General features: G+C 38.9%; 1 protein-coding gene across 1 annotated transcript in view; it reads left to right on the plus strand.

The window, feature by feature from the left end:
* LOC147897554 (metal transporter Nramp6-like) overlaps positions 1-582 on the plus strand; it is a 92141-nt gene extending 91559 nt beyond the window's left edge. The window contains exons 12-13 of the mRNA XM_087380045.1: positions 77-172; positions 262-582. Of these exons, the coding sequence (XP_087236171.1) occupies positions 77-172; positions 262-582 (417 nt within the window). The remainder of the gene's footprint in view (positions 1-76; positions 173-261) is intronic.
* The last annotated feature ends 10930 nt before the right edge of the window (positions 583-11512 follow it).

Genomic DNA, 11512 nt, shown 5'->3' on the forward strand with positions numbered 1-11512 from the left:
TCAAAACAAGTCACCTAGAACTTTAAGTTATAATGTTTTAAATATGTGGTGCATTCATTGATAATTTTGTATGCAGATGATATTATCCTTTGAGCTTCCATTTGCTCTTTTGCCATTACTAAAGTTCACTACCAGTAAGACCAAGATGGGTGCTAACAAAAACCATATTTTGGTAAGAAAAAAGTAGTATAAGAATTTTGTAGTCAATTTGGGACTAACATTATATCAATGCTCTTCTTATGTATTCTTTTACTTTTGCAGATAAGTGTCCTTACATGGATAGTTAGCTGTGGAATGATGGTGATTAATATTTACTATCTATATAGCACATTTTACAAATGGCTTATTTCAAAGAATGGTATAACAAAAGGTGCATTAGTTATTATTGGAATTGTTGGGTTTTCTGCCATGTTAGCTTATCTCATTGCAATTTTGTATCTTGTTTTTCGAAAGGAGAAACAAGAAACATGTCTGCTTCCAATGGAACATGTGGCCCATGGAATTGTCACCAGGGAACAAAACCCATCCATGCAAGGCATGGGAATAGAGAATCACATTAGTAATGATATACAAGAGGAATAATAGATTAGGGAGGACAATATATTTTACAATGTTTTGTGTATATTTCAATATTACCTCATCAAGGTAAAAATAAGCAAGTTGAAATATGTGTATCATAAGTATAGCATCCAAGAGGATTCCAAGTTTGTTGTTTAGAGCTCTCTCTCTCTCTCTCTCTCTCTCTCTCTCTCTCCCCCCCCCCCTTTAAGGTGTTCTCCAAGTCTTACTTAAATTTTCTTTCCAACAAACTATGAATTATATTTAGATTGTATGATTAATACAAATACAGTCTCAAATGATCCATTACGTGTGTGAAGTAACTGGTGGAAATTGATGGCACAACAATGATATGGTGAATTAAATTTCCATATATGAAATTTAGTGTATGACATTCCACATTCATTCTATTGCACCCACACTCCCATGTTTATATTGATTAGCTTTTGTGAAAATGATGATGTAATACCTACCAGCCAATATTTGGTAATGATGTCCTTATTTCATTTTAGTAGTTGCCGGGCAAGAACATTGATGTATATCCATTATTAATGTTATAAGGGCTACTCAGTAACTAAATGTCAACAAGTATAGTTTTCATTTAAATGATCTTTGTTATTCAAACATATTCATGAAAAGGCTAATAACATTGAGATAATGTACTATGAAGCCTCTATTTAAGGATAAATTAAAGACATATACATATGAACATACAAGGGTGTGATATTTTCTCTAGTTGTTTGGATGCTACATGAAGAAACATATACATACATGCACATAAAATTCTTAGAGCTAAACAACCATCTTTGCTAGTAGATCTCCAACATTCATATTTTGTGAGCAAAAAAGAGATTGTCATAAACAACTAGAATGATGTTGAAGCCAATCGTGTACTCCAATGTACCAGCACATGCCTCCAAGGACACTCTAATTGTTGCATAACATGAAATAATGTATAATACTATTATAATGATGTGGGCCATCATACTAACTTCAAAGGATGCTTTTTTGCCATACTTCTTGATTGAATGAGAAGCTTGCATGGACTATAGTGATCAATGAGAAGTGTAACGTAAAAAAATAAGTAGTTTATGTGCATAACACATGAAATGATGTACAACATTACAAGAATGATATGGGCCTTCATTCTAATGTATGACGTTGTAACATCCAAAAATTCAAGCCTACAAGGAAGAGAGAGGGGTAGACTGGCAGGGGAATATGGTTTAGTTGGAAGGCCATGGTGGGAAATTTTAGAGCATAGGGCTTGATGTAAAAGTGGGAAATACAGCCTGGTATAGATCCCAAATAAAACTTATGAAATTATGATAAATCAATCGATCACACTATGTGATTGGAAAGCTTGTATGGTGGGATCTATCTAAATAAAACTTGTCATAATCAATATATCACACTATGTAATTGGAAAGCTTGTATGGAGGGATCTATGGGATGGATTGTTCACATCCATCCTATGCATCATTCATTAATACATGATCGAATTTAACCATGGGAGAACCATCAAACTTGAACTTCTAAATCCTAAATAGCTTGAATCCTAAACCCTCATTTTTGCTACTAAATTGGCTTGCAACATGTTTTTTACCTGATACCATATCCACCCTCATTTTGGCTACTAATTTAGAAAACTTTTGAATTGGTGCAACATGTTTTCCAAAGGTTCAATTGGTTGCCATAATTTTAAAAATCAAAGGATTTGTGCAACATATTGTGCTATTCAAGGGAAGAGATTAGGAAGAGATAGTCCCAACAACAAGAGTATAAGTTAGACATATTGCATATGAAATGGATGGGAGGAGTAGGCTAAAACAAAAAAATTCATTTTGACAAAAAGGAAAAGTCTTGTTCCTCAACATGTTGTATAGAGAGATGTAGGGATGAGGTTCCCAAAAGCCAAAACATTAGTTTTGGAAAATCTAATGGCTTTCCCTCCAAAACTTCGCATTACAACATGTTGAGGAACAAGACTTTTCCTTTTTGTCAAAAATGAATTTTTTTGTTTTAGCCTACTCCTCCCACCCATTTCATATGCAATATGTCTAACTTGTACTCTTGTTGTAAAATCTGGTTTTTTTTTTTTCAAAGGCTGCATATGCAAGAGGCTGGGAGTAGTTCCCTAGAAGCAAAAATCTCAGATCATAAGCAATTATAAGTGTAATGTCGGGCATCGAGTCATATTTTGGTTAGAGATGTAGGCTTAAATCATGCAAAGCCGTCCTCAAATGAGTTTATGTGAATAAGAAATGTTGTCCAGTAGGGTTGATGGATATTCTCACCTCTATTGAGGACTAAATTTTCAAAAAGATCGTGTAAAGTCTAGAATTAAGAAATCTAAGCTAGGAATTTAAGGTTAAGAAAGAGTTACATGATTTAGTATGGGTTGGGTTCAGAAACGTTGTAAGATTGAGAAAGGGGAGGTCAAGTATCCTTCATCGATTAAGAGGGGTAGGGGTTGAGAATCCTAAGGGTTGCAAGGGCAACTTGGGTACAAGGGCGAAGGATTGTGAAAATGGAATGTATGTAGCTGTGGAGGGAAACAATAGATCCAAGAGATGGAGGATAAGGAAAGGGAAATAAGTGGTGAGTAAGGTTGGGGAGGAGTGGAGAAGGGGTGGAGAAGTATTAGAGAGTACAAGGGTAAAGGACACATGAGATGTCAATACCTCCCTTGGGTGCTTTCATAGCTACTCTCAGGTGGTCAGGTGATAGCTGATCATTGAGTTGTTGGACATCGTAGAAGATGGCACTGCAAAGACTATTGGATTGGAGGTTGGCGTAGAAGGTGATCGACGAAGGCCTGTGTGAGAACCGGAGCCTTTTGTTTGTTAGGTTGCGCCTCAGGAACCTTTGGAGATGTCATTGATGAAGAGCCTCCATGGCTGGTTATTGTAAAGGAGCTTGTGGTCATCACAATGAAGGCTTTGAAGCCTTGGGTGGATGGGGTTTTCTACATAGCTCATCTGCGTGAGATGACCAACCGAGACTACACTGGCGCACAGCAGCAAAATAAGGAGGAGGTGGTCCTCCAGAGGATCCCTTTAAGATTCAAGCGTTGCAATTCTTATCATGCAACGCTGTGCACGTCTAGGTGGGAGGAGCCCAGGAGTGAGGTCTATTTGCCTATGTGTCCTGAGGAGGAGTTCAAGAAGGTGGCAATGGAGGTGGCTTGCGTAATAAAGAATCCTAGAGAGCTCACCATCAGACCATAGACGGAGAAATACCAATGTTGGGGTTTATTATCGATGCGGACAGTCTTCTATATCATCTCTACTCTAGGTCTGAAGTTGCAGCACCAAAGCTTTGTTTACAACAACAATTGCTTATTTGAGGTAGTTGTACTCACTATGCTCGGCCAACTTGAAGGTCTTGCTACAAGCTCACGACTCTTCTACTGTTGTAGTCATAGGTCCTCTACTCATGACTTCTTGCCACAGCAATAGAGCTCAACTCTGTTTTATTTTTCTTCCATAGCTAGCTTTCTAGGCCGTGTTTGCTGACGGTTGTCAGCTTCTACTTTGACTTCTTCATAGCTCAAACATGTGAGAGAGGTACATGAAAAAAATAACTTTTCACCAATTTGAAACCTCAAGACTCCCAACGAACTAAAAGGAACCTTACACAACAGAACATTCCAACACTCAAAACTCTCTAAAGAACCTTTCTCATGAATTTCTCAAGAGAAGAATCAAAATGAGGGAAAAGCTATGGACGAAAATATCTCAACCAAGATGTATCAAAACGAGAATACCCAGCTATGTCTAAAACTAATCTAAGAGAGCTAGACCTAAGCTCTAATACCATGTGAAAGTGCAGATTGGGCTCTCCTAGTGGAACATGGAATTAGCAAAAGATCAAGGGGGATCAAACCATAGAAGAAAATCCATAAGGGAGACGTATGGTAGGAAATACTCAATCTATTTCAATGTGCTATGTCAACAATACATGATAGGCTTCTTATTTAGAGAGAGCACTTTGAATGGTCAACACTTGTGGGAACCTCTGATCCACATATCTCCTTGTGGATATCCTTGATCCACATCTCCACATCATGTAGTCCACATCCTAGGGTGGCTACTTTAATACATTCCTATACCATACCTTAGCCTCTAATATGTGCTCGTGGCACTATGTTAACTCCATTTGTACTACCCTTAGCTTATGACACATGTAGACCTATTGTTTTAAATGGACCCATGAATCCTATCCATTCCTACCCTATAGCATGTGTGATTGCTCCTCTTATATATAAATGTCAAATAGTCAATTACAAAATCCATGGCTATTGGCCATGATACCTAAGCTACCTCCTATTTTAAGATGTTTACAAATTATCTTGATGCAATATATGACATTGCCTTATGTGGGTACCAATTGCTTGCAATTTATAAATCATTATCTCATCATGTCTTCACGGTCAATATCATGCTTCCTAGTCTTGCATTATTCATCATTAGCATAATTTCATTAGATCCATGGTATATTTGCCAAAACAAGTCAAACATTAATATATCTATAAAATAGCAAATAAAATAATGCTTAGCTTTGATGCTTTAATTGTTGCATTCGTTGTCATGTTTTCAAACTCAATCTTTCTATAAAAACAACTCATGTTCACCCATTAATATTAGTACCAATCACATCTATCTACTCGCTCATGCATTTTCAAAAGCTCTAAGTGATAAGCTTGGAAACCTTAGCCTTAGGTTGGCCATACCCAAAACTTACAAGATCATAGATCCAATATCCTATACATATATGTAAATTATTAAGACTCCATATACTTAATGGATCCCTATCTAGTGACCATCCACACATGAATCACTAGCTTTTGAGGACCTATCCTTTCCTTAAAAAGGTTGGAACATATCTATCACATGTTAAGTACCTATATTAGAGAACCTTTTGCTTCACCAAAAAGATCCATAAAATCTTCAACTTACCACCACTAACCCTTTCTTTCTTGGGGACAGCTAGACTAGTGCAATGAATTAACCCAACAAGAGCAACGCTCAACAAGTGCCAACTAGGTAGCTTCTCAATTGCTCATAATTTTAACATACTGTTTACCTATATTCAAGCCATGGTCTAGTTCTTGTCCAGTTGCACATCTTTTTCTTAAATCTCTCCTTTTTTGTCCCCTCCTAATGCATTCCCAATGTTTAACCATGCACATATATGAAAACAAATTTCAAATGTTTACTTAAAATGCGTTGAAGAGAGAAAAGAAGAGGAAACCTTATGCAAGAAGGATAAACTAGAGTTCAACTTCAAGAAGACCTTGGAAGAATTAGGTAATTGAGGTAAACCAAATGAATGTGAAGAGAGTGGGAGAGAAGGAAGGAGTCTCACTTGCAGCCTTCTCACATACACAATGGGGGAATATACACAAAGGTGGAGGCTGAGAATAGTTTTCCTCTTCTTAGTTGTGAAAGCCAAAAGAAATCTAAGTACAAAAGAATAGGTGAACCCTATATGTGGGTCTCAAACCAAACTCAGCTAACTAAGGTGGAATACTAACTGAGCCACTAACTAGAGTACATAAAGATAGCTATCATCCAGCTATTATTCATGGGCGGTGTACCAACCGCATCTGCAGCTAACAAGTCGGTGACAGAAATGCACAACAGTCACCCTGGCATATCACGAGAGGAGCTCGATATCTCAACACTCCCCCTCGAGCTCAATCCCAATTCCTACACACCAAGCAGGTCTCTGAACTTGTGCAGCTTCTCTGCACCCAATGCCTTCATGCATATGCCAGCTACCTGATCCTTTGTGCTAACATAAACTAGATCAATAAAACCTATTAGAACCTTCTCCCGCACATAGTGATAATGCACCTCAATGTGCTTTGTTCTAGCATGATAGACTAGGTTATTTTCTAAGTATATACTACTCATGTTGTCCCAATAAATGACAATTGGCCCATCTGTAGACTGATGCATATCATAAAGTAGCTTATGCAACCAAGCTACCTCACATGCAACCATTGCTGCACCCCTGTACTCAGCCTCTGTGATCGACAAGGCAACTATAGGCTGTTTCTTGCTGCTCCAAGTGACTGTAAAACTCTCAAAAGAGGACATATATCCACTTGTAGATTGTCTATCAGAAATACTACTAGCCCAATTAGCATGAGTGTATCCATGCAATTGTATTCGAACCCCAGTCTCATAAGATAGTCCATACTACAATGTGGACTTCACATACCTGAGTATGCATCTAGCCGCATCCAAATGTGGTTTCCTTAGAGCTAGCATAAACTGACTTACCAACCCAATAGCATAGCTCAAATCTGGCTGGTAATAGTCATATAAATCAAACTTCCTACTATGCGTCTGTACATAGTAGGGTCTTCCAGAAGCTCACTTGCATCTGCGCTCAACTTCACATTCTGCTCCAAAGGAACTGAAATAGGCTTATAACCTGTCATCCCATATTTGGACAGCATGTCCAATCCATACTGCCTCTGCAAGAGCCATATCCCACTTGCGGATCTAGTCACCTCAATGCCTAAGAAGTAACGTAGCTCTCCCAAATCCTTCATCTCAAACTTCTGCTTCAATAGCATATTCACATGAAGGATATCTTCATCACTATCACCTGTGATGATCAAATGATCAACATAAATGACAAGCAGCATAATGCCTTTCTTTGTTTTTCTCACATAAAGTGAGAAATCTGCCTTGAAAACCTGAAAGCCAATAGTGACAAGATATTGTCCTATCTTGTCAGACCATGCTCTGGGTGCTTGCTTCAAGCCATACAAGGCTTTCTTCAACCTGCAAACAAACTCAAGATGAACAGCACGAACATAACCTAGTGGCTGCTCCATATAGACCTCTTCTTGTAAATCACCATGCAAGAAAGCATTCTTTACATCCATCTGATGTAAAGAGCATCCCTTTGATGCAGCCATAGTAATGACTACTCTTACGGTTGCCATCCTTGCAACCAGACTGAATATTTCTTCATAATCAATGCCATATGTCTGTGCATACCCCTTGACAACTAATCTTGCCTTGTATCTATTCACAGAACCATCTGCATTGTGCTTCACCTTATAAACCCACTTGTAGCCAATTGCATTCTTGTCTTTAGGCAAAGGCAACGATTCCCATGTAGCATTTACTTCCAAGGCATCCATTTCTTCATCCATGGCTTTCTCCCATTTTTCTTTTCCCATGGCTTACTCAAAAGAAGTGGGTTCTGGTTCATGTATCACTTTGACCATATAGGCATAGTGAATGGCTCTAAATCCATCATATTTTAGCCTATCCATAGGATACCTAGCTCTGGTAGACCTATGCAAAATAGGCTCACTACCATGTGCTCTTAAAACATCCCTTGTATTCCTTACTCCAGATGTAACAACAAAAGGAATACCCAACTCATCATCAAGGCTCTATTCTGAGCCACTGGATTCACTATCCACATAAGAGTGACCTGCATTCACATCAACCATGGGTTGATCTACTTTCTCTTTTCCTTTCTGTGACACTTGCATGTGCCAAAGGGTGCCATATCTCATTATCCCAGGCAAAGCCGGGTGCTGGCACCGTAGCCAAGGCGAGGGGAGGATTTCACGCGGAAAGCGCTTTCCCAGACTTTGTTTGTTTCCATGTATAAAACTCATTTGCCGGGAGATTTAGTCTGGCATGTGTTATGCGGATGTTTTGCTGATAGTTTTTCGCCACTATCTGCATTGCTTTGAGGAGATCCTCCTGATCTCAATCTACTTGTCCATGGTGAAGTATGTGAACCACTTCTTGAGGACACTACAAGTCCACTAATATTTTGTGATTGCTACTGTGAATTCTGTGTAGCATTACCATTTTGTCCATCTACATCATCAATCACATTTATTGGTTTATACCAGATGCTCATCTCATCAAAAACATCTCTCCTCACTGTAAACTTACGAGTAGAAGGGTTATAGCATCTATACCCTTTCTGCTACAGAGAATAACCAATAAAGATACACTTCTCAGCTTTTGGATCCAACTTGGATCTCAACTCATCTGGCACATGAACATAGGCAATGCAACCAAAAACTTTCAAATGAGAAATATCTGGTTTCCTACTAGTATACCATTCCTTTGGCATCATGCCATGTATTGCTGCAGTCAGAATCCTGTTTATTATGTAGACTGCTGTAGCAACTGCTTCAGCCCATTAATAATCTGGCAGGTCTTTTTCGTTGAGCATGGCACGAGATACCTCTCCAATATGCTTGTTTTTCCTTTCTACAAGTCCATTTTGCTGTGGGATATGACTGCATGAATATTGCTGCTTTATGCTATGCTCCTGCAGGAAACTTGCAAACTCATTTGAGAGGTACTCTCCCCCTCCATCTGACCTTAGGCATTTTATTTGCAGGCCTGTTTGTTTTTCAACCATAGCTTTAAAAGCTTTGAAATGCCCAAACACTTCACTTTTCTTTTTCATAAAATACGCCCAAACTTTTTTGCTGTAGTCATCAATAAAAGTGACAAAATAATGACAGCCTCCAATAGATAAAGCTTTAGTAGTCCACACATCAGAGTGGATTAATTCCAATGGCCTCTTACTCTCTTGAACATGTCTAGGAAATGGTTTCCTTGCCTGTTTTCCAAATTGACAGGCTTCACATACCTTATGCATTTCTGCAACCTTGAACTTAGGCAATCCTGCGACAATATTTTGGGTGTGCATTAATTTAAGTCACTATACATTAGCATGACCAATATGTTTATGCCAGATATCAATATCTGCAACTACACTAGTCCCATGTGCAAACATTGATGCACTCAATTTAGGCATGTCCGCATCCAATGTAAACATCATGCCCTTCTTCTTCCCTTTTGCTATCAAGCGACCTTTATTCTTCATATCCTCAACAAAGCATCCATGAGGATTAAATCTAACCTGCAAGCCCTGCTCAACCATTTGACTAATAGAAACCAGGTTCTTGGTGATATTCGGGACATGAAATACATTAGACAGGTATTTCTTTTTTCCATCCTGCATAGACAAAGGAATTTTACCAATTTGCACAATAGGATGTGCAGTATTATCACCAGTCTCCACAAATCCTGGTTTTTCCATTTTCCTTGCATCCTACATCCATTCTGCATGACCTGTCATGTGGTTTGATGCACTTGAGTCAACATACCACACATCATTGCTTTCTTTTGCACTTGTCACAGAATCGGTCATGTGCTGCACCATAAACAGATGCTCATTTTCATCATCACCCTGACTACTAGAGGATGCATAATTGCGTTGCTGTAATTTTCTAGTCATGATGTCATTTTGCTTTTTATAGCAGTCTTTAGCCATATGACCCATTTTACCATAGTAGTAGCATTCAACATTGTTGTTTGCATTTTGGCCTCTCTGTCATCCACCACGACCTCTTTGGCTCCCCCTGCCTCTAAAGTTACCATGTCCTCCTCCATAGGACTGGTTTTCTTGAATTTGTTGCATATTCTAATTTCTACCACGGCCTCCAAATCGGCTTGCTCTACCTCTGCCTCTACCTCTTCCAGCATTTGAGTAGAAAACAGCTTCTTTTGAAGTTCCTCCTGAAAAAGATGCACCACCATTTCTCTGCTCTTCAAAAATTAGAAGAGCATTCAACTCCTCAAAATCAAGAAAATTCTCATGGATGGTAATGGATGTCCAGAATTGTCCATAATCCTTTCCTAGACCATTCAAGGTCATAGAAACTAAATCATCATCTTCCACTGGCGACCCAATAGAAGCAAGTGCATCTGCAATCTTCTTCACCTTCATGTGGTAGTCATTGATGCTCATATTTTCTCTCTGCACATTATGCAACTCCTGCTTGAGCTGCATTTTCCTAGCTTGCGTATTTGTGCTATACATTTTTGTCAAAGTATCCCATGCCTCCTTCGGCGTGCTTGCATCCATAATATGCACAATCATAGAATCTGAAATACTGATAGACAGCCTATACATAACTTCTCTAGCTCTCTCATGCTAGCCTTTAAATGCCTGCAACTGCTGTTGATTGGGAACATTAGGAATAACTGGTTCTTGTTCAGCTCCAATAATGAACTCCCAATGGCCTTTTCCCTTAAGGAAATTCGTCATTCTAAACTTCCACGCTTGGAAGTTGTTCTTATCAAGCTTTTTAGTGACAATTTGTGAAAGAGCATCAGATGCCATTACAGAACACTGTAAAATATTTTGTCACTACAAAAAAATACTTCTTCTGCCTCACAAGGGCAAATCTGCAAAACTGACGAGAGTGGTATTTGACCACACAGTCACTTCCTAGTGATAATTATGCATCAACATGCAATAAGAATGATTCTGTCAGTCCCAATATCTTTATGCACAAGCATACGATGTAATTTCTACGATAACTTTTCACCGACCTGCAGAACAGTGGTTGCACAGCAAAAACAGGGCACTTTCCTGAGTGCATCTGAAAAACTTCTGTCACCAAAATGGGCCTCGAATCAAAAAAATAGTTTCACCCAAACATAGCATATACTGCCCTCTCACCACACTGTGAAGGGCGTCCCAATCTAAGATAGTGCACTCTTGCACTTTCCCCGGCTATGCTACCTACAGAGATTTGCTCCCAAACTCAAAAAAAAAGGAAAGTAACACTGATCCTCTTACTAGGACATTGCGAACTTGGTTTGCTTTCTTGAGCTCCTTACCATGAACTGAGCTCTGATACCATGTGAAGAGAGTGGGAGACAAGGAAGGAGTCTCACTTGTAGCTTTCACACATACACAATGGGGGAATTGTGAAGATAGTGGGAGAGAAGGAAGGAAGCTCACTTGCGACTTTCTCACATACACAATGGGGGAATACACACAAAGGTGGAGGCGAAAAACAGTTTTCCTCTTCTTTGTTGTGTAAGCCAAAAAGAACTCTAGTACAAAGAAATAGGAGAACCCTATATGTGGGTCT

This window comes from Dipteris shenzhenensis, chromosome 10 (genome assembly GCF_047967505.1).
Source record: "Dipteris shenzhenensis isolate YYH24624 ecotype China chromosome 10, Dip_SZ_1.0, whole genome shotgun sequence".
NCBI lineage: Eukaryota > Viridiplantae > Streptophyta > Polypodiopsida > Gleicheniales > Dipteridaceae > Dipteris > Dipteris shenzhenensis.